Source organism: Panthera pardus, unplaced genomic scaffold (assembly GCF_024362965.1).
Source record: "Panthera pardus isolate Hobbes unplaced genomic scaffold, ASM2436296v1 HiC_scaffold_3, whole genome shotgun sequence".
Taxonomy (NCBI): Eukaryota; Metazoa; Chordata; class Mammalia; order Carnivora; family Felidae; genus Panthera; species Panthera pardus.
The window spans coordinates 37,570,542-37,596,444 of NW_026526876.1; the positions used below are offsets into that span (position 1 = coordinate 37,570,542).

Consider the following 25,903-nt stretch of genomic DNA (forward strand, 5'->3'; position numbering starts at 1 on the left):
TGGTGGAACAAGGAAGGAATTTATTTCAGGGAAGGGCGACACCGGGAAGACAGTGGACCCTCTGAAATACAACCTCCAAAGTGCCAAAAATACTTCTGGGTTTTGTAAGGAAAATGTGGGACAGAGGTCAGAGAGTACCGCAGGTGGAAAGCGAAGGTCAGGTCATTGTTGTCTTGAGGTCACTTGGGGTCTTGCTGGCTCAGGGCAGTCGTTGTTGCTTGAGGGGGTAGTTTTGGTTCCCATCACGATGATTTGCCTGCGGGTTCTTTTGCCTGAATTAAGAGATAAGCAGGAAAAAGAAAACTTTCATTAGAAAGTACAGACTGAGGTCAAAATGGAGGTAGTTGAGGTCCTCTTTCAAGTCCGGTTTCAACAAAAATCTTAAATCAGCTTAGACAGAATCCTTACTCTTCCTATCTGATCAATCCCTAGCCTGCCTTCAGCAAGAATCCTATTAAATCAGTTTAGCAAGAACCCCCCCGTTCTTGATGTCTTCTCCTCTTAGTAATTTTCCACCACTGACTCCCTCATTCTGCTTGATTGGCTGTAAATCCCCACTTGTCCTTACTGTTTTTGGAACTGGGTACAATCTCCCTCTCTCTGTTTGTAATGCTCCTATTACAACCGTCCCAAATAAAGTTTTCCTTTCTGTTTTAATAGGCCTCAGAATATTTTTTTTCTTTACCACTTTTTCTATGAAACCTTCCTTCTTGCCCCTAGGAAAAATGAATTCTATGCTACCTTAGCACTATGTAAATTCCTCTTCTGAAGCCACTACCATGGGGTATCATACTCATTTATGCATTTGTCTTCCCTTATGGATTACCGAACTCTCATGAAGAATAAATATGGTGAGAGTCACGATTAAGAGCACAGTCATTTGAGTCAGAATGCTCAGTTCAAAGTCTTCTGATGGCACTTACTATGTGGGTGAGCTTGCACAAGTAACTTTACGTCTCGAAGCCTCAACTGTCTCATCTGTGAAAAGGGTATAATAAAAAGTGCTTCCCTTGTAACGATTAAATGAGAAAACCCACTGTGTCAGGCACAGAGTAACTACCCCCATTCCCAGTCTTGGTCTCCCTTCCTAACACTTGAAGATAGGAGAGGAGGATTTTCTCTGTAGGTCTGAATATTGATTCCCATTCCTTCAATATCCAGTTATAAAGGGTTCCACTTGCAGCCTTCCCTTTGACACTTCTATTGGAAATAAATCACAAACCAATCAATGTTTTTTATTCCATGCTATCGAACTTAGCTTCCCAAAATGTCAACAAAACAACCTGTTGATAAGACAAAACTGAGATCATTCTTACCTTACTGAGGAAGAAGACAGTCTTTTTTTTTTTTCTTTTAAGTAGGATTTTTGCCCAGCACAGGGCCCTACATGGGGCTTGAACTCACAACCCTGAGCTCAAGACCTCAGCTGAATCAAGAGTCAGACGCTTAACTGACTGAGCCACTCAGGCACCAGGATACTTTCTTGCCAAAGTTGTAGCCGCAGCACAGAGGCAGAAGGACAAAATGGTGGTGTTTATTGAGACTCTGAAGTTGGTTTGGGGAAGGGGTGGGTGGATTTTTCAATACAAAGATAGAGGCAAAAGTTGGTTAGGGTAGGGTAAGGGTCATGATATAATAGTTTACTATGGGTGGACACAGCCAAGCAAGGATTTTGAGGCCAAGGGCTCTTAGAGTCTATCATCATGTGATGCTTTCTCTTAAAGAATCAGTGGTTCTTTTAGGCAGTTCCTAAAATGCACAATGGATTCATTTGCATTTTTTTTTTAATTTTTTTTAACGTTTATTTATTTTTGAGACAGAGTAGAGACAGAGCATGAACAGGGGAGGGGCAGAGAGAGAGGGAGACACAGAATCGGAAGCAGGCTCCAGGCTCTGAGCCATCAGCCCAGAGCCCGACGCGGGGCTCGAACTCACTGACGGCGAGATCATGACCTGAGCCGAAGTCGGACGCTTAACGGACTGAGTCACCCAGGCGCCCCTCATTTGCATTTTTAACCTCCCCGCAAGAGTGTCATGAAATAGTTGTGTTAATATAGACATTAAGGTATGTAGGGGTAGGAGATTTCAGTTCCAAGGGCTTTTTAGAAAGCCACTAAGTAAAATTAAGGGAGATGTATCCAGGATACTGAGGGCACTTATCCCTGTAGACAGAGTTTAAAATGGAAAAGCATAATTTTCAGGACTATTGCCACAGGGACCGTTATAACAGAGGAGACATATGGTGCTCAATTCCAAATACGATAAGGACAAGTGCATGAAAAATTACTAAAGGGAGACATCAAGGGTGGGAGGGGATTCCTGTTAGCAGAATTCTTGCTGAAGGCAGGCCGTCGATCAGCTATCAAGGGTGAGAATTTCCCTCTAAGTTGACTTTGCAGGATTCTGAGTTTATGCTTAGTAAGAACTACCTTGACAGAGTTAACACTAAAAAATAATTTCATTATAGAAAGGGAATGATGAGACACAGGAAGTGGGGCACATAGGGAGATTGCTGGATCTCCTTTATTTAGGGGAAGGCGGGAGGCATGATTAAATGCCAAAGGGGGTCTCATCTATAAGACTCTTAGGGAAGTGTGATGTGGGGGCAGGAGAAAAATGAAGATGACCTCTCGATGGCCCTTTCTCGTTCAGGACTGGAAGAAGTAAAGTTTTGGGCTTTTTTTTTTTTAAAGGTAAGTAAACAGCTCATTCTAAGGGAAAAATAGGCTCCTTGGGGTGAGAATGCTGTTCGGGATGGGCGAAAAGCACAAAGAGCCGCAGAGCGCCCCTGGGGCTCAGTCACCTGAGCACTACAAGTCCCAGCAAACATCGCGGCGAGGGCGGAGCTTGGTAGCCGTTGTGACGTGGTGGGCGGGATCAGACGGGATCTGCGGTCCCAGGAGTTTTTAGCCCCGCCCCTGTCCCTTGCCCTGCCCTGTTGCTGTTGTGCCGACGCCGGCTGCTACCCCCGGTGAGTCCCTGGAGTGAAAGGAGGGCAATTAGGGGCAGTTGGGCCTTCGGGTTCCCCAAATTCGGACTTCCACTCCTGAGGAGGCACCTTGGGCAGGCAGAGATGTCTAGTTTCGGTTTTCACTAGCTTCCATCTTTCTAGGGTGACAGTAAGTGTGAGTGGCGTCATGGAGCCCCTGGGGCCCCTCCCGTGGCCTTGGAGGGTTGAGGGGCAGTTTTCTCCCGAGGAGGGCCGAGCTTCAGCGCTTGTGGCCGGGTGGCAGGCTCCTTGAGCAGAAGGGACCCCTCTGACGGCGAGTCAGGGTCTTGACGTCACAGCGTCATCTACCCCACCCCCCACCCCCCCAGTGGGCTGAGGTCTTGGCAGTTCCTTAATCCCTATCCTTGACGACATCAGCATCGCTGTTTGCTTCGAGGCTGCGGCGGCGCTCTGCCCGGTCACCCTAGGCAAGTTACTTTCTCTTTGGGCCTCAGTTTCCCTGTCTGTGATCCCCAAAGCCCCTTTCCTTCAGATGAGGCCTTCTGTAATTGGAGATATTCTAGGCAGCCGAGAGGAACGAGCGTAGTGACCTGCTTTTTTACGGTTGATCTCCTGTAGCCCCTCCTCACCGCTACGGTCACCCCAATTTAGTGTAGGTGCTAATGTTCCCCGTTAGGATTTCAACCCCGCCCAGGCGTGTTAACTTTTCCGGATCACTTGGATTCTTTGTTCCTGATGCAAGCCAACAAGTGGCCTTTGCTGGAGCTGAGTAGAATAACACAGATGCTATGTATTATAACTTAACTTCCCCCATTGGCAAAAACCGTTTCAAACAAAAGACTCTTAATGCAGTCGGTCTTCATAGATTATGGAGAGTACATGACTAGGAACTACCCAGGTGACTCACTTTCACGGGTATTTTCAAAGGGCCTCTACCTGAAACTCGACCCTTGAGCAGGTATGACAGCTGTGGAGTGGAAAGGACCCCGAGAGAGACAGTGAGAGTTACTTAGTGTCGACAAGCTGTATTATCTTTCAAGTCAGGTGGTACATCCAGGGCTCTTTAAAAACTTTGTGCTTGTTGATATCATACCATGGTTCCTTCTTTCCTTAGATGACAAGAGAGGCCGTTTAGATGACCTCTTTCGCTTTCTTTTTCTTTCACTTAGGATCACCATGATCGCTGGAAAGTTTCTTAGAGATTTTCTAGCCTGATCCATGCGTTTTACTGATGGGGATCCTGAGGCCTAAAAGGAGGGAGTGTGAGTTGGTCAAGATCGCAGAGCTAGGACAGGAACCCAGCCAGGCCCCTTGGCTCCTAGCCTCGCTCCCTTCCCACTACACTTGAAACGCTGTCCCCACCCATGTCATTTCAGGGGTCAGCACGGTCACCCCTTTCAAGGAAAAAAGTGTACCATCTCATTATAGAGGTGGAGGACACGGCTTTGAGCCTCTCAAACGGTTTCTTCTGGTTGCCTGCATCTCCTGTCCCAGAACGATTTTTCTTTTCTTCCCTGGTACCGTTGCCTCTACTGGTGTGGGGTGTGGTGGAGGGCCTGCTTAGCACAAGCTGGGCAGCCAATCCCAACCGTTGTTAATGAGGAATATTAAAAGCCTCCTGGATGGGGAGCCTGGGTGGCTCAGTCGGTTAAGCCTCCGACTTCGGCTCAGGTCATGATCTCGCGGTCCGTGGGTTCGAGCCCCGCGTCGGGCTCCGGGGTGACAGCTCAGAGCCTGGAGCCTGTTTCGGATTCTGTGTCTCCCTCTCTCTGCCCCTCCCCTGTTCATGCTCTGTCTCTCTCTGTCTCAAAAATAAATAAACGTTAACAAAAAATTTAAAAAATAATAAAAAAAATAAAAAATAAAAGCCTCCGGGAGGTCCACAAGTTTTCTAAGGTACTCTGAAAGATTTTAGGTAAAGAACTAGAATGAGGGGCGCCTGGGTGGCTCAGTCGGTTAAGCGCCCGCCTCTTGATCTCGGCTCAGGTCTTGATCTCAGGGTTCATGAGCGCGAGCCCCGAATAGGGCTCCGTGCTGCTGGCCGGGAGCCTGCTTGGGATTCTGTCTCTCCTTTCCGCCCCTCCCCTGCTGGTGCACACATGTGTGTGCTCTCTTTTTCTCTCTCTTTCTCTCAAAATAAACGAACTTTAAAAAAAAAAAAAAAGAACTAGAATGATTTTGGAAATTTTGTTTTGTTTTTTTTAATAGTCTTTTTGTTTGTTTGTTTGTTTGTTTATTTTGAGAGAGAGAGAGTGCAAGCGGGCAGGGGGCAGAGAGAGACAGACAGAAGATCCGAAGCAGGCTCCGTGCTGTCAGCGTAGAGCCTGACATGGGGCTCAAACTCAGGAACCCCATGAGATCATGACCTGAGCCGAAGTCAGGAGTCAGATGCTTAACCAGTGGAGCCACCCACGTGCCCCTGAACTTGGAAATTTTGGATTCCAACAAGTGGCTCAATAGTTTGAAGACCAGTGACTGTGTGTCTTTGCTTTTGCTCATGGCCATCCTTACACCCAGAGTGGTCACTGTCCATGTTCTCTAAGGGTAGTTTTGAGTACGTATCTCTTCTTGGGCCTGGGAGGAGTGGGATTCAAATCCGTTCATGCATTTTGCTAATTGCTACTAGTTTAGAAAGTTGCATAAGCAGAATGAAGGAATTAGAGTAAATGTGGTTTGGTTTTTTTGCTTATCTTTGTTTTTACTGTTCCCAAATGAAGAATTGGTTTGCATTTCTCTCTTCGCTGTGGAAACATTTGGTTTCCTTCTGGGCACTAATCCAGAGACACTACTGATAGTCTTTATTTCTCTAAACATGTGCCCACTGGTATGAAAGGCTGATGCAAAAATGTTGGGCATACTCTACAACAGAACTTCAGTTATTTTTTTTTTTTTTTAGTTATTTTTATTTTTGAGATTATTTCTTCTTCCTGGTTAGGCATACACGGGGAGAATCTTTAGAAAAATTGGTGAGTTGATTTGGTTGAGTATTTGCATTGTTAGAATCTGAACCAGGAAGCTTTGTAGTATTTTCGGATTTTTCTGCTAAAAAGCATATCCGTGTCCTTTATGAATTCACTCAGAGAGAGCCGAAGTAGAATTAGCTGTTCCTTTTCAGGAGAGCATAACAGAATCTATGCCCTCATGGAACAGTCCTGGGAGTAGTAGATTAGGCTTGAAAAGCTCATTAGATGAAAATGTGTCAGGTTTTCTTAGAAGCCAGAAGCCAGTTCAGGGGACTCATTTGAAAATACATTGCCTGTTATTGCATACATCCTCTGAGAACCCTAATCCTTTCGGAAACTGAGCTGAAAAATCACAGTCCAAGTAAAGTGCCTCTGACGGTTTGTTGAACCTCTGCGTTATCTTCCCATACTCGACCGTTTGCTTGTAGACATCCCTTCTTGGCCTTGGTCACTCCTTTTTTTTTTTTTTTTTTAATTTTTTTTTTTTTAACGTTTATTTATTTTTGAGACAGAGAGAGACACAGCATGAACGGGGGAGGGGCAGAGAGAGAGGGAGACACAGAATCGGAAGCAAGCTCCAGGCTCTGAGCCATCAGCCCAGAGCCCGACGCGGGGCTCGAACTCGCGGACCGCAAGATCGTGACCTGAGCTGAAGTCGGATGCTTAACCGACTGAGCCACCCAGGCGCCCCTTGGTCACTCCTTATGTGGCTAGTCTTTGGTGTGAGGGTAGGAAGAAGGAGTTAAGTGGAATACCAGCCCGTGATTTCTAGGAGACCTAATTTCATCCCACTGCTTTTTCATGACTCAGTAGCTCTCCAGGCTTCTACATTTTTGTTTGTTTATTTGTTTACTTTGACAGAGACCGAGCTGGGGAAGGGCAGACAGAGAGGGAGAAACAAGAGAATCCCAAGTAGGCTTCTCGCTGTCACCCCAGAGCCTGATGGGGGTGGGGCTCGAACTCAAAAACCACAAGATCACAACCTGAGCTGAAATCCAGAGTTGGATGTTTAACCATCTGAGCCACCCAGGCGCCCCCAGGCTTCTACGTTTAACTTTTACGTTTTTTCTGTTTTTTCTCCTTCCCTCCCTGGATATGATCAGAATTAGAAATGATGGTGGACATCATTAGAAATGATGGTGGTTCTATGGGGGAAGAGTGGTTAAGGAAGGGGAAGTCGGGGGCGCCTGGGTGGCTCAGTCGGTTGAGCGTCCGACTTCGGCTCAGGTCATGATCTCACAGTTCATGAGTTTGAGCCCCGTGTTGGGTTCTGTGCTGACAGCTCAGAGCCCGGAGCCTGCTTCAGATTCTGTGTCTCCCTCTCTCTCTGCCCCTCCTCCACTCACACCCTGTCTCTCTCTCTCTCTCTCTCTCTCTCTCTCTCTCTCTCAAAATAAATAAACTTAAAAAAAAATTTTTTTTAATAAAAAAAGAAAAAAAGGGGAAGTTGATGCTCAAATCCTTCCACTTTTCCTTCCGTTGCTTAAATCATTCTACTTTTCCTTCCATATCCTCTCCGCCCCTTCTATAAACAGTCAACTTAATCACTGGGGGGGGGGGGGGGGAGGAAGGGTTCAAGGATCACTGACTTTGGGGCCCCTGGGTGGCTCAGTTGGTTGAGCATCCAACTCTTGGTTTCTGCTCAGATCATGACCTCATGGTTCGTGGGTTCGAGCCCGGCATCAGGCTCTGTGCTGACACTGCGGAGCCTGCTTGAGATTCTCTTTCCCTCTCTCTGCTCCTCCCCTGCTCGCACTGTCTCTGTCTCTCTCAAAATAAACTTAAAAAAAAAAAAAAAAAAAGAATCAACTGACCTTAAAAATTAGTGGTAGATACCTTCCTTCCAGAAAAAATTCAATGAGCGACCTCTTTACTGACCCAGTTCAGATTGGCATGGTTATGCTCTAGATTAACCCATGGCCTTTTCTGTCCTCAGCTTTGGCCTCAACAGAGCCATTGCTGTTCTCCAGTCTGCCTGCCTCCTCAACCCCTTTCTCAGTCTCTGTGGAGGAGAGTTTTCTATTTCAAGAACAACTGAGTTCCAAATGCCTAGAGAGCCATAGGTGCCCTCTGAGTCATCTTGGGAAGGTGATGAGATCTCTGAAATGGGAAACTTCACGGGGTCTTACATTTTTGATAAGCAAGGAACCAAGACTGTTGGACTTTTCCAGGCAGATGATTAGATGTTCAGATGAATGTTAAGAGAGAGTTTCCACCGGCTGTACGCTCAAGCCTCAGGACATGAGCTCGTGTGTGTGTATGTGTGTGTGTGTGTGTGTGTGTGTGTGTGTGCGCGCGCGCGCTGTCCTTTCTTCAGTGTTCTGTTCACGAGCTCATTGATTGATTGTTTTCTCGAGTAAGGAAAGAGATCACACGAAGCCCTCTTACCCTTGGCTGGTCTTGCCTTTCAGAGTAACATCCATTTGCAAAACAGCTTGCCAGAGTTTGAGTGTGTAGAAGGTGGGTAATGGAGTGTGAATTTTATGGGTCCTGAAGGAAATCAAATCTGTGCCTTTTGTTTTTTTGGCTCTTGAACCAGCTAGGCCAGCTGAACCAGCCATACCGAGAATTGACATAGCACTTGGAGATAATCATCTCTTCACCCTGTTTCAGAAAAGGGAAAGCTGAGAAACAGCAGCCTCTCTAAGGGTCTCCAACAAAATTAAGAGCAGGGCCTCAAAAAAATGAGCCGCATCGTCATTCACACCATTGTTTGCCTACAAAGCGCCTTCCTTTCATTTTTTGATGAATCTCATGCATTTCATTTATTCAGTGAATACTTAATCAGCAATTGCTATGGGCTAGGCATTATGTGATGTACATTGGGGTGATAGTGTTAGGAAGTAAAAGAAGACGGAGTTGGGTACTCAGGTTAATTGAGAGACAGGCCCTGAAGCCCCTCTTACCCGCGTGTTCTTTATGATCCACAGATCACAGATTAGGTCGCTTTACAAGCTCAGATAAACGTTCCAGGCCGAGGACAGAGGGAATATGCTGACCTCAGTATGACTCGAGACCCCTAGGAAAGAGAGAGGTCCGCAAGCAGAGAAAGCCCTCCGTGGCCACCCTCCCGTAGCACCCAAGAGATCACACAGGCAGCCGCTTATCGTAAAGGAACCGGTTCTGACCTCGATGGGGACCTGACCTCCCCCTTCCTCAGAAAAACCGATCTGAGGTTTGAGGTTGCGGATGTGGCTAAACTGTGTCACAAACCAGAAAGCCAATACATGTCTCAGTTCCTTAGCTCAATCCCGAGACTAGGCAGTTCAGTGCCATCGAAGTCCTCTCGCCTTCTCTGTGAAAAATTGCCTACTGGAGGAGTTGAAAGAAGGGGCCTCGTTGCTTAGAGTCCAAAATAAAATAAATAAATAGGGTCAGGCAGGGCTAGAAGAGTTATGTTTTTTGGTTATTGTACTTATTTTTACAAATTGTGCATATATGGGGCGCCTGGGTGGCTCAGTCAGTTAAGCGTCCCACTTCGGCTCAGGTCGTGATCTCATGGTCTGTGAGTTCAAGCCCCGCGTCAGGGTCTGTGCTGACCTCTCAGAGCCTGGAGCCTGCTTTGGTTTCTGTCTCTCTGTCTCTGTCTCTGTCTCTCTCTCTCTGCCCCTCCCTGCACGTGCGCGCTCTCTCTCTTTCTCTCTCAAGAACAAACACTAAAATAAATAAAAAGAAGTTGAGTGTATACAATCTTCTAGCATGTTCCAGCAGCCAAATTTGTAAGGTATTGCATTCCCGTGGATTCAGCTCTCCTTCATGTGCTGTGTACAACTGAATATGTTTCCATCGCCCAGTGAAACCCTGGGTTGAGGACCATGGATGGACTCACTAAATGTTAGACCAGGGTGGCGTTTAGAAGGAAGAGCAGGTGACTTTTGAGAGGCAGGAAATAGCCGGTCTCAACAATTCAAAAGACTCTGTTTCTTTTATATACTGTTTTACTTCCCAAATACTTTCTAATCCTTGAGTACATCTTTATCTGTACCGTGACCTGCGAAGGTGATATACAGGTTTTATCCCCAATTTTATAGATAGGGATCTAACTCGCTTGCCGTCCTCCAAACGGGGGGCAGCATTTCTCTGTTTCGTTGCTTTTATGCGTGCCATTTCATTTACCTGGAGTTTTGTCACCCCCAAACCCGCTTGTCAAAACGTTCATCTTCCTTGAGGGATCATCCAGGACTCTACTCACTCCTCAAAGCCTTTCTTCTTCTCTCTAACCATTGGCATCTCTCCCTCTTGTTTTTTGTTGTTGTTGTTGTTGTTGTTGTTTTAAGATAACTTGGGTGGAGTTTTGTTTTGGTTTTTTTTTTTTTTTTGAGTTTATTTATTTTGAGATAGAGAGTGTGCCCACGTAGGAGGAAGAGAATCCCAAGCAGGCCCCACACTGTCAGCACAGAGCCTGATGCGGGGCTTGATCTCACGAACCATGAGATCGTGACCTGAGCCGATCGTGATCGAGAGTCAGATGTTTCACCAACTGAGCCACCCAGGCACCCTGTCCCTTTTTTTTTTTTCTTTCTTTTTTTTTGTAAGTTTATTTTTCTCCTGGGGCATCTGGGTGGCTCAGTTGGTTAAGTGTCCGACTTCAGTTCAGGTCATGATCTCATTCACAAGTTTGAGCCTTGCGTCGGGCTCTGTGCTGACAGCTCAGGGCCTGGAGCCTGCTTCTGATTCTGACTCCCCCCCCCACCCCCACCCCCCACTCATTCTCTCTCCCCCCCCCAAAAAGAAATAAACATTAAACAAAAATTTTAAGTTTATTTATCTCCCTCTTTTGAACCCAAGAGCATTTTGCACGGATTCTGTCCATTTGGCAGTGAGGTAGATGTTATTAGCCCCGTTTTACAGGTGAGGAAACAGGCCTAGGGCCCAGCTGATGAAGTGAATTGCTCAAGCTCACGCATCTGATAGGTGGCGAGGCTGGAATTTGAACTTCATTTCAGAACCCATGCTTGTCCCCTTGCATGTCAAATAACCCCCTGCTCTCAACCCTATCTTTCTTCCTGCACCTCTGCCCAGCTCCTAGCAGAGTGAATACATGCAAAGACTCACTAATTATAGGATAAATGCAACTGAATGGAGAAGCTGACAGCTTGAGAAACCGACATTCTGGAAGTCACGGGACTTGCTGCGATGAAAAATCTAAACTCTAGGTCTTCTAGTTCCCAGCTCAGGTTATTTTCCTCTAGGCTGCCTTACTTATTTAAGACATTTAGAAGCAGAACAAGCTAGGGGCACCTGGGTGGCTCAGTCGGCTGAGCATCTGACTTCGGCTCAGGGTCATGATCTCGTAGTTTGTGGGTTCAAGCCCCGCATCGGGCTCTGTGCTACCAGCTCAGCGCCTCGAGCCTGCTTCACATTCTGTGTCGCTCCCTCCCTCTGTCTCTCCACCGCTCATGCTCTCTGTCACTCAAAAATAAGTAAAAATTAAAAAAAATAAATAAAAAGTAGCCCAAGCTAGCTATGAGCGGAGAATAAAGGTATGTGAGGGTGGTGGAGCTCAAAGACATTCATACGAAGTTCTAGCATAGGAAGCTCTGAATGCAAAATGGCTCAAAGTGAAACAGAAAACAAGTTGTATGATCTCAATCCTTGTCAGGCTTTTGCTTTTCCTGACTTGCCTCGAATGGAATGTTCCTAGAAACCTCTCACAGATTTCAGACAACCGTTTCTCAGCCGTATTCTGTCCCCTGTCTCATAACAGGACGCCCACCATGGAAGAAACCGTAGAAGATCCCCCCACATCCGCTGTCTTGCTGGATCATTGTCATTTCTCTCAGGTCATCTTTAACAGCGTGGAGAAGTTCTACGTCCCTGGAGGGGACGTCACATGCTATTATACACTCACCCAACAGTTCATTCCCCGTCGAAAGGATTGGATCGGCATCTTTAGAGTAAGTGCTCAAAAACCAAATGTAAATGTTTTATTGATCTATTTTTATTTTTTTAAATTTTTTTTAATGTTTTTATTTATTTTTGAGACAGAGAGAGACAGAGCATGAACGGGGGAAGGGCAGAGAGAGAGAGGGAGACACAGAATCGAAAGCAGGCTCCAGGCTCTGAGCCATCAGCCCAGAGCCCGAGGCGGGGCTCGAACTCACGGACTGTGCGCTCGTGACCTGAGCTGAAGTCGGACGCTTAACCGACTGAGCCACCCAGGCGCCCCTTGATTTATTTTTAAGTGTTTATTTGTTTTCGAGAGAGAGAGAGAGAGGGACAGAGAGAGAGAGGGACAGAAAAGGATCTGTGCTGACAGCTCAGAGCCCAACGCGGGGCTCAAAGTCATGGATCGTGAGATCATGACCCGAGCCGAAGTCTGATGCTTAACCGACTGACCAACCCAGGCGCCCCCAAATGTAAATGTTTTAAAATTAATCCTATTTTGAAATGTCTACCTGTGAGTTGACTGGGATGAGTGGCCCCTTATGTAATTTCTGTGACCTTAAATATTGCTTTCCAACTTAGTAGAGTGTTTTAATATGAATATTACGGATCTGAAAAGGATGTTGAGAAGTTACCCGGTTTGACATCCTGCACCCGAGAAGTTTGTTCCTGAATAAATACGTCTTGCTTCTTTGTAAAGATTTCCAGGGAGAGGAATTTTTCTGAGGTCCCTCAGGGACCTCTTCTAGTGTCTAATTACCCTGCTGGTTCAAGTACAGAAGTGGTACTTTTTTATTATAGTCCACTCACTCTCTGCCTCCCATTCTCCCCACCCCCATCTGTATCTCTGTCTCTCACATCACATACACACACACACACACACACACACACACACACACACACATCATAATGACAGATCTTCCTATTATATCCAGAGACAGGAGCTAAAGGTCAAATTTTAAGTAATTTACATCGCTGAGTTCCAACGTCAGTGACCTTTGTTTTGACATCTCAGTATGTCATGTGCTTGTTTGCCAATGTTCGTCCTGAAATCAGACATCCTTCTTGACGACACAGGGAAGGAGCTGGCGTTTGTTCACATCCCTCATGGAGCCACTTTTCCTTAATTGTTTGGAATTCCAAGCTAACTGATGGAGCCATGGAAGCTGGTGTTTAGAGGCAGGGATAGTAGACAACCAGAGAGACCCTGGCAAGTATCATGACACCTCCTGAGACCGAAGGATATTGAGCTGTTAGACTAAAGGATGTTCTGGGGGCGCCTGCGTGGCTTAGTTGGTTGAGTGTCCGACTCTTGACTTGAGCTCAGGTCATGATCTCACGGCTTGTGAGTTTGAGCCCCGAGTCGGGCTCCACACTGAAAGTGCAGGGCCTGCTTAGGAGTCTCTCTCTCTCTCTCTCTCTCTCTCTCTCTCTCTCTCTCTCTCTCCTTCCCCTGTGCTTGCTCTCTCTCTCAAAATAAATAAACTTCAAAAAAAAAAATACAGGATGTTCAGAAAACTGACACATCAGTGTTTCCCATTTTGAAAAGAAGTTAGTGGTTGTTTTCCTCTTCCCTGTATGTAGCAAAGCTGGCCAGTAGAACTTTCTACAAGGGAGCTATACCTTCAGCTACACGTTCACTGTCTAGGACAATGCCCTTTAGCCCCATGTGGCTGTCAAGCACTTAAGATGTGACTAGTGAATTAATTAAAAGTTAATTAATTGAAATTTAAATGGCCTCCTGTGGCTAGTGGCTATCGTACTGGACAATGCAGACATCGGCAATAAAAACATTAGCCTTTGAAATGCGATCTGTGGGGCGCCTGGGTGGCGCAGTCGGTTAAGCGTCCGACTTCAGCCAGGTCACGATCTCGCGGTCCGTGAGTTCGAGCCCCGCGTCAGGCTCTGGGCTGATGGCTCCGAGCCTGGAGCCTGTTTCCGATTCTGTGTCTCCCTCTCTCTCTCTGCCCCTCCCCCGTTCATGCTCTGTCTCTCTCTCTGTCCCAAAAATAAATAAAAAAAAGTTGAAAAAAAAAAAATTAAAAAAAAAAAAAAAAGAAATGCGATCTGTAACTTTTTTTGCAACACGGTCATCCTTCTGTTTTGCTTAGATTGATTATATTTCCCAAGCACTTAGCAACTTCCAGTGAGGACTTAACCATAAGCCAAGTGAAAATCTTATGCTTTTTTAAAAACGAATGTTTAAAGGCATATTTTTAATGCATCTATATTTGGAATGCTTCATGCATCTCAGAGGTATTGCCATGACTCCATGAAGAAAGCATGGTTAATCAAAGAATGGCTTCTAATATTCATTGTTCATAAAGCTGTTGATTTGAACAGCTACCCAGGAGCCTGAAAGGTTTTTTTTTTATTATTACTGAGAGAGAGCAGGAATGCAAGTGAACGAGGGCAGAGAGAGAGAAAGAGAGAGAGAATCCCATGAGGGGCAGAGAGAGAAGTGGAACTCACCCAATGCGGGACTCGAACTCACAGACCATGAGATCATGGCCTGAGCTGAAGTCAGATGCTTAACCAACTGAGCCACCCAGGCGCCCCTGGAAAGACAGCTGTAAGGCTCATAAGGAGAACACAAATTTCTTGAGAACATAGAGTGTGCTATGTCTCTGATGAGGTTTTTTTTTTGTTTTTACGTTTATTTATTTTTGAGAGGGAGGGAGCACACAAGCGGGGGTAGGGGGGTAGGGGGGAGGGGAGAGAGAGAGGGAGACACAGAATCCGAAGCAGGCTCCAGGCTCTGAGTTGTCAGCCCAGAGCCCAACGTGGGGCTCAAAGCCACAGACTGCGAGATCATGACCTGAGCTGAAGTTGGGCGCTACACCGGCTGAGCCCCCCAGGGGCCCCTGATGAGGTCTCGTGCATGGGTGCACATGCGTGTGCATGCGTGTGCGTGTGCCCTTTGATCCTGACAGCACAGCTGCACCCTCAGGAGGGCGTGTTCCCTCTTGTGCACAGGTGAATAAAAATGAATAGACCCAAGACCGTGACCTTCCTGAGGTCTCCCAGTGAGTAAGTGGGGAACAAGTGTGTTGGACGCCTAAACCTTTGCGCTATTCTGCTGAGTTCACACGAACAGCAGATGGTATATTAGAGAGCGAAGAGTTGCCTGTAGAGTGTCATCTCTCACCTCTCCCTCGGAAAGCCCTCCCGGTGTTTGTTCTTGCAACGAGGTCTTTCTGAAGGAAACCCCACGCCGCATGGGCTCAGACTCACAACCTCGGGGTCAAGAGTCGCACGTTCCACCGACTGAGCCTTCTTGCGGCGCAGTCTCGACCATAGTCCTCAGCTCCTCCCCAGCCCTGACCCTGGGCCTTCCTGGCACGGCGCGGGCGCTCGCGAACTGGTTTTCAGCGTCCACTGTGCTTCGTCTTCTCAATAAAGCGAAAGCTGCCCGCACCGATAGAGCCTCAAGCAGGTGGTAGCTTCCCTGCCTTCAGCGCGTGGCCCTGTGCTCCAGGCTGTCCTTTACCTGGGCGTTTACCTGTGCCCAAGGTCTCCGAGAGGGGACAGGTCCGAGAAGCGCGCCCGGACCAGCGCGACTCAGGTGGGGGACCCAAGGCCAGAAATCACAGGCGGCCAGAAGTTGTCTCCTGGTTCCAAGACCGCAGTGATTCTTAGGCCTTCCCAGATATTTTGGTCAGAGTGCATTAAGAAACTCCAGGATGTGAATGAAGACTCCATAAAATTCCTGCTTCCTGTACCAACCACAGGCCGCGCTGGCTCCGGGCTGCTTCCAGCGATGGGGTGCGTGTTAATGAGACACTAAAACATGCCCTGGTACGTTCTGATGAGCGTTCAGTGTCGCCTTTTCAACCCTGCACTGATTCCTTCGTATATAAAAACGGAATTTTATTTTTAGTTCTTCTTCTTCCCACTGGGCTCAGGCAGGGTCAAAATACGGCAATAGATGTAATTCTGCTTCTCATTTGCTGAGTGTTCTCCCCTTGAAGACACAATGGCTCCCTTTCTATTCTCCGGTGTGCCCTTACCGTCTCGATATGATTTGAGCCATCTTTTACCCTCCTTCGACTTTACTGAGAATATTTTCCACTTAACCGGCTTCCTGCTCTGAGGCATATTTTACAGTATCCGTATATCATGACTTAATGCTTTCAATACCTGGAAGGGGCCTTCATGACCACCAGAAGCACCAAAAGGCCTTCCTTAAGCGCGTGTTAAGAAAAACACTGAAGAAAGAAAATTCTGTAGACGGGGCTCAGTTTCCTGGGGCCTCATCATCTCAGAACCCTTTGGCCCCTCTACTCCGCAACATGCACATTATTCAAAAAGTGCATTTTAAAGATATGCTAGTCTAACCAGGTCAGTCTGGGTGATGAGACTGGACTGGACACAGGAGAGGACTGACCAGTGGAGAAGGCAGATCAGAAGGGCTTTCTGATTAAGAAGTTCTACGAAGCGTTGTAAGAAGACAGCAGGATCAAGAGTCACAACCCCAGATTTTCCCCAGTCACTCACCGTTCTCTGTCTGACTTGGTGTTAATAATTTTTGGAACTCTTGTCCTGGGTGTGGAGCGGCCAGTTTACATTTCTAGGCATTCTGGACTGTACAGGTGTGCAGGCCAGTTTCTAATTGTATCAGACCTTGTACCACATATAGTTGTCATGAGTCAAAAAGCAAGACCTGGGGGCGCCTGGGTGGCCCAGTCGGTTAAGCGTCCGACTTTGGCTCGGGTCATGATCTCACGGTTCGTGGGTTCGAGCCCCGCGTCGGGCTTTGTGCCGACAGCTTGGAGCCCGGAGCCTGCTTCGGATCCTGTGTCTCCCTCTCTCTCTGCCCCTCCCCCCGCTCACGCGCGCTCTCTCTCTCTCTCAAAAATAAATATTAAAAAAACTTACTAATAAAAAGATCTGATCCAATGGTGGGTGGATTTTACTTTCAACATCAACAAATCAAAAGCAAGTGTATTTTGAGAAGACAGAGCCCAAATCAGGACTCTCCCCTGAGCAGTTTGAGATGCTGAATGAGAACCTTTTGTCATTGCAGGTGGGTTGGAAGACGACCCGGGAGTATTACACCTTCATGTGGGTTTCTTTGCCCGTTGACCTAAACAGCCACTCAGCCAAACAGCAGGAGGTCCAGTTCAAAGGTAAGGAAAATAAATACCGGATCAAAGGTGTTCCCTTGAGCTTAATTAAGCTTTCTGGGGCAGATAAAAAGACTTGCAGATTTTCAGCTTTCTTACTAGACCTAATTTTGGATTAAAAATCATGTTGCGTCTTCAGCTTATTACCTGCCCAAGGATGATGAGTATTACCAGTTCTGCTATGTGGATCAGGACGGCGTGGTCCGGGGAGCAAGTATCCCTTTCCAGTTCCGTCCAGAAAATGAAGAGGACATCCTGGTTGTTACCACTCAGGTCTGTAAATCTCACCTCGAGCCCTTCCCGCCATTAAGAGTAGCGATTTCACAGGACACCTGGCTGGCTCAGCTGGTGGAGCATGTGACTCTTTTTTTTTTTTTTTTTTTAATTTTTTTTAATGTTTTATTTATTTTTGAGATAGAGACAGAGCGTGAGCAGGGGAGGGGCAGAGAGAGAGAGCGAGACACAGAATCCGAAGCAGGCTCCAGGCTCTGAGCTGTCAGCAGCACAGAGCCCGACGCGGGGCTCGAACTCACAAACCGTGAGATCATAACCTGAGCCGAAGTCGGAGGCTTAACCGACTGAGCCACCCAGGAGCCCCTGGAGCATGTGACTTTTGATCTCAGGGTCAGGAGTTCAAGCCCCACATTGAGCATGGAGCCTACTTTAATTAAAAAAAAAAAAAAAAATCGTAATTTCAGGATAGGGTAGAATTTGAATCAAAAAAATAAGCCTTTACTGAATGCCTTAACAGATGCTATTGGGAGAAATGTATCCTGTACCCACTCAAACCTACTCAGGAATGACGTAGAAACATTGAACAGAATCACAAGAAGTGATTTCTCCTTTCTCTAAAACTTCTGTAACTCCGTTGGCGTTCAGTTACTCCCTTCACTTTTCCAGTCGCTTAATTTTTGTCATCACATCTTAGCACCACAGTAAATGACTCTGCTCCTCTGAGGAGGCACACACCAAATATTCTTTGTGTCTCTTAGTTCTGGCCCAGGGCCAGGTCCACATGAGTATTAGATTCATTTACTTACCCAGTTATTTCATAGGATGCCCTCTTTCCATCCAGCCCCGTGGCGGGCAGGGAAGAACGGATTAAATCACTTACTGTCCCGAAGCTCGTCCAATAGGAGAGACCAACGATACTAAGCATTTGCAAGAAGAATCCACATTCTTCTGTCATTCCCCCTTTTAACGTTTTTTTTTTTAAGTAGAAATATATTTTGGGGTTCATAAAAAAATATTTTCAAAAGTCATTACAGTGAATCGCTTCTCACTTAAAAATAAACTCTTGAAACGTATTTAACTTGTTTTCTTACTGAAGTCTTAACCACTTTCCAACCCCACGTATCTTGGTTATAATCCTAAAATTTCTTGACCAGTTTCTTGGGCAAGCACCTTACAGTCCGTGTACCTTTCCTACTAGATCTAGTCCAGGCTTTTAATAATTCTGGGGAGACCTCTCCAAATCCTTGTGTTGGTCTCCATATCTCTTAGTCCGGTGACGTCACATTGGACGGGCTGGGACACACTCAGGCAGAGGAGCGGTCAAGCGTATCTTCACCCATGGGGTCAGCGGAACGTAAACATAAACCAGTACTGAGATGATATCTTTATTGATACACCACTTGGTCAAAACTGGATTCTTTGCACCCCATATCCTGTCCCAGCCTTGAGACGGATTCACACGTGTTGTTAGTGGGTCTTGACATCTGTTTGTTTAATCTCCCTTCCTCTGGGCTTCCTGACTGGGTCCCCAGTCCCTGCTGGGTCACTGCCATTATTCCCTTGTCCCCTCACGCATTCCCAAGGAGCCCACCAAGGGAAGCCCAGCCCGTCACCTTTGCCGAGTGGCCGTGGAGAGCAGTGATGGCAGTGGGAAAGGCACGCAGAGACAAACACGGGGATGCGGTCGGAGCCAACCCTCCACCCCAGAAAGATGAGCCACTCTTTCGCTTTTTATGGTCTTCATTTTGTTTGCCTGCCTTTCTTGGTAATGGCGGGCTCCGTGTTGCAATTATCCAGACATGCCTACACGGCCCCCTTCCCCTCCCACCTGAGGAGGTGTTCCCATTCGAGGTTCACAGATGCCCTAATAGTGAGTGGGAAGCCAGCAGACCCTCAGCATCCCAGCCTGTGGGAACGTTCCGCCAGCGGCACTTGACTATCCGTCGAGCTACAAAAGGTCAAATACGAACTGATGGAATGCTCTTTCGTAGGGGGAGGTGGAGGAAATCGAGCAGCGCAATAAGGAGCTTTGCAAAGAAAACCAGGAGCTGAAGGACACCTGTGTCAGCCTCCAGAAGCAGAACTCAGACACGCAGGCTGAGCTCCACAAGACGCAGGTATGGCCGCTGGTTCACCGTGAACTTGCACACCAACTCAACAAACAAGCAAAACGTGTAATGAACCTGGAGTACAGAGGTCACAAGCGGGTGGTGTCTCTTCTCCGGCACCACTTTCTCTTTGGCCGGTGATCTCCCTCCCTCACACTCATATTTTTGAATAGGCACAGCGTTGAAAGTTTTCTGTGGATTACCTTATTGCAACTCTGGAATAGGCACTGTTATTACCCCGAGTTTACAGATGAGTAACCTGAGGCCTGAAGGGCAAGTGCTCCCTTCTACAGCTAATCAGTGATGGTGGAGCCAGGATTCAAACTCAGGCGGTGTGGCGTCTTCCTAGTTCGTACGGAGAATATAAAGTATTTTCTCTGATTAGCTGGATCCGGACATCGAGGGAGAAGAGAGGATGGAGGCAAGGTTGCAAGTTCTCCTAAGTCCTTGCTGCTTCTCTTTTGAAACATCCTTCAAAACAGCAGGTGGTAAATGAGAGTTGAGCATGCAAGGAGCTAAAGAGGAGAATCTTCTCTAAAGACTATAAACTTAATTACCCTGAGGTCATGCCTTAGAAGTTTCCAGAACACGCAGACGTTGGCAGTCACCATCTGTAGAGCCCTTGATCTACAGGTGAGGAACCCGAGGCCCAAAGGAGAGAGGAAGAGGTCAATTTAGTGATCCCACTGGGTTAGAACCCACTTCTCTTCGCTCCCAGACAGACCGTTCTTTATACCTTGCTGTCACACAAGTGCCCATGATGTCCTCGGCCCTGGGCTGGTATAGAAGTGTGGATGACAGGTCCAAGATACAGATCTGGCCAATCGTAGGCAGTGAGGTAACAGGGGTGGCATAGGTATATAATTCACAAGCTCTCTGTCGACCATCAGCGTCTGGCCAGGAGCTCACCTGCCAGGTTCTAGCCAAGGAATCACAAGGTCTGGGTTCTTGGGTTAGCTCGCCTACCTACCTGCTACCAGTTGTAATGATAACACAAGCCAATATTCAGCACCTACTGTGTGCCACTGTAATTAAGCGTATTTTTATCAGTGAAGTAAGCTTCGCTTACTCCTTAAAATGACCCGGCAGCTCAGGGGCGAGTGAGTGTGGATCAGTCAGTTAAGCGTCCAACTCTTGATTTCGGCTCAGGTCATGATCTCACAGTTTGTGAGATCGAGCCCTGCACTGGACTCTGTGCTGTCTCTCTCTCTCTCTCTCTCTCTCTCTCTCTCTCTCTCTCTCTTTCTCTGCCCCTCCCCCACTTGCATGCAATCACACTCTCTCAAAATAAGTGAATAAAACATTAAAAAAAAAAATGGGGCGCCTGGGTGGCTCAGTCAGTTAAGTGTCCGACTTCAGCTCAGGTCATGATCTGCGTTCATGGGTTCAAGCCCCGTGTCGGGCTCTGTGCTGACAGCTCGGAGCCTGGAGCCTGCTTCGGATTCTGTGTCGTCCTCTCTCGCTGCCCCTCCCCTGCTCCTGCTCTGTCTGCCTCTCTTTCTCAAAAATAGATAATAAACATAAATTATTTTTTAAAAGACTATGCATTTGTAAGTCTTGGAGCTAAAAGCAGCGAGGCAAAAAATTAATTAAAAAAATAAAAGCAGCGAGTTATTATTGATACGCTGGCTTGGTTTCAGTGCAAAATGAAGTTGGGGAAGAAAAAACAAATGTCTGGGACCAGTACAGTGGCCACTAGCCGCAGGTGGCTATTGAACACTTGAAACAGGGCATATTGTGATACTCTGGCAGCATAAAGTATATAACAGATTTTGAAGGCTTCGTATGAAAAAAAAAGTAAAATATTTCCTTTTTATTTACGTATTGAAACAATATTTTAGGCCTATTGGGTTAAATATGCCGTTAATAAAATTAATTGTATCTGTTTCTTTTTACTTTTTTGAATGTGGCTACTTGACTTTTAATTACGTGCGCAGCATTCATGAATGTATTGGATAGCACCTTTCAAAGAGAAAAGCCACTTTATTTCACCCACTGCCGTGTCTGCAGTGCAGGAACAGTGCTTCCTAGGCAGTCACTGAACATTTGCTTAGTGAATTAATGGACAGATACAAGCTCCAGGGGAAGAGAAGTTACGGTGCGTACGTTTTGGGGAAAGAACAGATTGAGAACATGTTAATCCAGAAATCCCCTTACTCGGACGTTTCATTCACTGTTGTGTCATGACACATAGCAAGTGCCTACCACGTAGTAAGTGTCCTGTGAATATTTGTTGGATGCCTGAGATACTAAAAAATGGCTTAGAAATGGTCGGTTCCTTTGACGTTCTGCAGGAGGAGCTAGAAATTCTAAAGAGCACCGCTCAGAAGCTGGAACAGGAAGCGAAGGCGCAGAAGGACGGCTGGGAGACGGAGCTGCTTCAGTAAGTGTGGTTCCCGGCCGGGAGGAGCTGCGTGTTGTAGACACCCTTGGCCGGGCTCTGATCAGTTCTCCAGAACTCCCTAGAAGACAGTCCTGCCATCAGGACAGTGATAGGAATGATTCTAGGTTAGACAGTTAGGATCTGAATGGTAAGGAGACATGACCTGAAGTCCAGTATTAAGTGAAGTTGTCGAATGCAGGCAGTTTGAGGTCAGGAAGCCGAAACGGGACGGAAGAGGAGTGGATCTTAAACTCACTCCGCGGCCCTAGGGCCAAGGCGGCCTTAAATCATTGAAGGCCTGGGGGATCTGACCCGCAATCGGCATGTTTTTCACCTCCGCAGACTGAAAGAACAAAACCAGAAGATGTCCTCAGAAAACGAGAAGATGGGAGTCAGGGTGGAGCAGCTCCAGGTAGGTGATGCCGGACCTTTGCCAGAGTGCGTTGTCCTCCCCTTGCCACCATGCCTGCCTGGTGGCCCAGAGAGAGAAAGCTACGTTGCACCGTAGTGAGTGCCCGAAGCGTGCCTTTCAAAACATCAGACTAGGGGCGCCTGGACGGCTCAGTCGGTTAAGCGTCCAGCTTCAGCTCAGGTCATGATCTCACAGTTCGTGGGTTCGAGCCCCGCTTCGGCCTCTGTGCTGACAGCTCAGAGCCTGGAGCCTGCTTCAGATTCTGTGCCTCCCTCTCTTTCTGCCCCTCCCCTGCTCGCGGGTGCTCTCTCTCTCTCTCTCTCTCTCTGTCTCAAAAATAAACGTTAAAAAAAAAAACTAGGGGGTGCCTGGGTGGCTTAGTCAGTTAAGCATCCAACTTCAGCTCGGGTCACGATCTCGCAGTTTGTGGGTTCGAGCCCCGCGTCGGGCTCTGTGCTGACAGCTCGGAGCCTGGAGCCTGCTTCGGATTCTGTGTCTCCTTCTCTCTCTGCCCCTTCCCCTCTTGTGCTCTGTCTTTCTGTCTCTCAAAAATAAATGTAAAAAAAAAAAAAAAAAAAATCTTTTTTTAAAGATGGGGGACTGTCAGCTCTCCCAGTGGTTTCCAGACTTTTTTCTTTTAGCTATAAAATCCTTGCAAGCCAAGTCTTTCTCAAAAGCCTAGAACCTAAAGCAGATAGCAGCTGAATCACTCTTGTTTTGAGGAAGCTGTACCTTAAAGAGCGGCTGGTTGAATTGTCCTCATTCGAGTCTCGGCTACTGAGGGTGTAAGGCAGAGCTGAAGAGAAAACGTTCCAGGGGTGTCTGGCTGACAGTTGGGAGTTGCTACGGAACACACACCCCTTTGTGTTAGCGTTCATTAACTAGCACTGGCTCCCTCTTCGGTGGTCCCTTCATATCTTGGTTATATTCACTCATCTTGCTTTAGGCCCAGCTGTCAACTCGAGAGAAGGAAATGGAGAAGCTCGTCCAGGGAGATCAAGATAAGACAGAGCAGTTGGAGCGACTGAACAAGGAAAACAGCCAGCTTCTTCTCACTCTAACCCAGCAGGTAGAGTCACGGACGAAACTAACATTTTTAGGCCCTCGCGGGAAAGCGTATGTTGTTCTTTCTTTACTCTGTCGTATACCTGGGTTATCGCCGGCTCCGGGAAAGGCCTCGGAGGAAGCCACCTGAAATGAGGGGCCTCGTGGCTGTTCTCAGAAGCCAGCAAGGGCAGACTCCCCTCTGTCTCTGCATCCTGGCTCGCTCATCGGCTCAGCGGGCCCTTCCCCAGTGCGCGTGTGCCCGTGTTTCCGCAGCGGCGGTACTGAAATCTATTTCCATGCAGAAGGAGCGCCAGAAGAAGCTGGAGCAGACGGTAGAGGAGAAGCTGAAGCAGGAAGAAACAACCACCCTGAAGAAACAGCAAGCGTTAAAGGCATGTCTGTCTTCGGATGGCTTTCGGGGGAGGGAGCCTACGGGAAGGAAGGGGAAGGGTCTGTTTTCAGGTGACGGAAAGGACAAAAAAGACAGATGGGGATAGCGGTCGCCTCCGGACGTTTTGCTCTCGACCCAGAAGAGGACAGAGAACTGTCGTTTACAAAACGTCTCAGAGAGGTGGCCGTTTCTGCGGTGTGGTGAATGGCAGAGCGATACTGAAAGTGAAACCACATGACAGGTTGTGGTAAACACAACCTTGGACTAGGTTATGACCCAGAGTAACCCGACTCCCTCCTTAAAGAGTTCTTATGGGGGCAGACAAATTAACAATTGTAGCGCTAAGCTGTACGGTTAGAGGATATGGCAGCAGTCAAAACAGATTTTGTTGTAACTATAATATTAGCAATTAGCATTCTAAATTATTCTGAGCTATAATAATATAGTAATGAAAGCCTAACCGTCTGATCTTTTCCTATAGTAGAATAGAATGTTGGAAAAGAGGCCTCGTGGTGATGACAGGTACCAAGAAGCCCCATTTTCTCAATTGATAGAAGGGTATGAGAAACCCTGATGTCTGGAGGGTATCCAGCTGCTGGGTTTATAAATCCTATCACACAGGCATCATGCATCCACTCAGTCATTACTCGGTCAACTATGGAGTCCCAGTATATATGAGAGACCATATATTTTCGCATGCTAAGGAGGAAAACAAAGTTCTCTGAACTCTGTTCCCGAACCAAATCGGCCGCCCAGAGAAATGTTTTATTTGGCCACACTGATGTTTTTCAGAAATTGAATTGGTGACCAACAACTAAACATGGGAATATTTCCCCCTTAAAAACAATTTTTTTACCGTTTATTTATTATTGACAGACAGAGAGAGAGAGAGAGCATGAGCATGGGAGGGGCAGAGAGAGGAGGAGACACAGAATATAAAGCAGGCTCCAGGCTCTAGGCTCTGAGCACAGAGCCCGACGCGGGGCTCGAACTCACGAACCGCGAGATCATGACCTGAGCCGAAGTCGGACGCCCAACCGACTGAGCCACCCAGGCGCCCCAGGAATCGCTCGTTTAAATGACCCGTGGCCATTCAGGGGTCTGAACGTCCTTGTGGCGGGTGTGGGTTCCCTGGGTTTTCGTGGAGTGTTTTCCAAGACCCAGGCGCTCCATTCTTCATTCCCCACCTATCCCAAGGAACCCCAGCTATGAGGACCACGTATCTTATGCTTCAGGAGCCTAGGAACAAGACGTGGAGCGCCTCCAGGCAAAGGTAGAGGCCGGGAAAGCCTGTTTCTTAGAGAAGTACAAAGAGTGTCAACGACTCCACAAACAGATCAGGCAACTCAGGGCTGCTGCGCTGGTAGGTGACGGAAATAAGGGGCCCAGGCAGCAAGGGGTGTGAAGGTTTGTGGTGCTTAGACCAAGCCCAGAGCCCAGAGGACTGTCCATCCTTGTTCAGGAGAGACATTTCTAAAAAAAAAAAAAAAAATCTCCTGCTAAAAAGAGGCGTGGACGGCCAGAAACCAGTCTGGGGACCCCCCCGAAATCTCGGCCCCCAGCACAGATCTCAGGGAAGGATTTTGTAACCACCGAGCAGGTGTCTGCGTAGACTCAGATAGTCCTTTCTTATTTCTGCCTTTTGAGGAAGTGAAGCAGGACCAGAAGAGCCAGCAAGAGCCCATGGGGATGGGGAGCCAGGAGCCAGCAGTGAGCACTGTCGTCGGGTAGTCCCTCCCGCATTACTACCTCAGGGCCGGCTAGAAGCACACGGCAGTCCGGGCACCAGCATTCAAATAAAAAAATCTTGGAAAAAAAAAAAAAACCAAAACCAAAAACGCAACTGATAGGACTAGCTTAAGTGTCTTTGTGAGGCGTGTGCATGTGTGGAGGCAGGAGGTGGGAGCAAGCCTACCCGTTGTGGGGTGTTTGAACATAGGTCATCATCCTGGGAAGCCCAGGACCTCAGCCTGGGTTCCCGGTGGCCGCGGAGGAATGCCTTCCAGGGTTCCTCCGTCCTCCGTGTTACTTGAGCCCAGAGGCCCGTCCTCCCTGGGAGGGGGTCGCGCCAGCCTAAGCGCCCCGCGCCGCCTTGAGCGAGATGTTCATTCGAGACAGAGACGCTCATTTCCGTGGCTGGGTGCGGTCGAACAAGGTTCCGTTTAGCCCTCATCCTGATACGTCCGTCTGGAGGCTCTTCCCAAGCTTGTCGCCCTTTCCATCTTTGGTCGCTTACACTGCCACTAACCCAAAAGAAATCGGCATCTCGATGCCGGCCCAGGCCTCCCAGCATCTTGTTAAGTCACTTCTCTGTAAGCCGACACCGCCCGCGTCTCCTCCTCTGCGCCCCAGCTCCCTTGCCCCCCCACCCCCGAGTCCCACCAGTTTGGGAAAGCAGGTCCT

General features: G+C 47.6%; 1 protein-coding gene and 1 long non-coding RNA gene across 3 annotated transcripts in view; one reads left to right on the top strand and one right to left on the bottom strand.

Moving 5' to 3' along the window:
• Positions 1 to 3,267, bottom strand: LOC109247341 (uncharacterized). The gene is made up of 2 exons (XR_002071701.2): positions 3,059 to 3,267; positions 1 to 272 (listed from the first exon to the last, which is right to left on the bottom strand). It is a non-coding gene; the product is annotated as an uncharacterized LOC109247341 (long non-coding RNA).
• Positions 2,866 to 25,903, top strand: part of CALCOCO2 (calcium binding and coiled-coil domain 2) — a 28,070-nt gene continuing 5,032 nt past the window's right edge. Inside the window, exons 1-9 of one of the 2 annotated variants that reach the window (XM_019415873.2) lie at positions 2,866 to 2,971; positions 11,621 to 11,810; positions 16,826 to 16,928; positions 17,065 to 17,198; positions 19,151 to 19,276; positions 21,562 to 21,650; positions 21,993 to 22,062; positions 23,009 to 23,131; positions 23,412 to 23,501. In XM_019415873.2, coding sequence (XP_019271418.1) covers positions 11,631 to 11,810; positions 16,826 to 16,928; positions 17,065 to 17,198; positions 19,151 to 19,276; positions 21,562 to 21,650; positions 21,993 to 22,062; positions 23,009 to 23,131; positions 23,412 to 23,501 — 915 coding nt within the window. In that variant the 5' untranslated portion in view covers positions 2,866 to 2,971; positions 11,621 to 11,630. Of the gene's footprint in view, positions 2,972 to 4,119; positions 4,213 to 11,620; positions 11,811 to 16,825; positions 16,929 to 17,064; positions 17,199 to 19,150; positions 19,277 to 21,561; positions 21,651 to 21,992; positions 22,063 to 23,008; positions 23,132 to 23,411; positions 23,502 to 25,903 lie in introns of those variants that run through there. The other variant, XM_019415874.2, reaches the window with a different exon arrangement.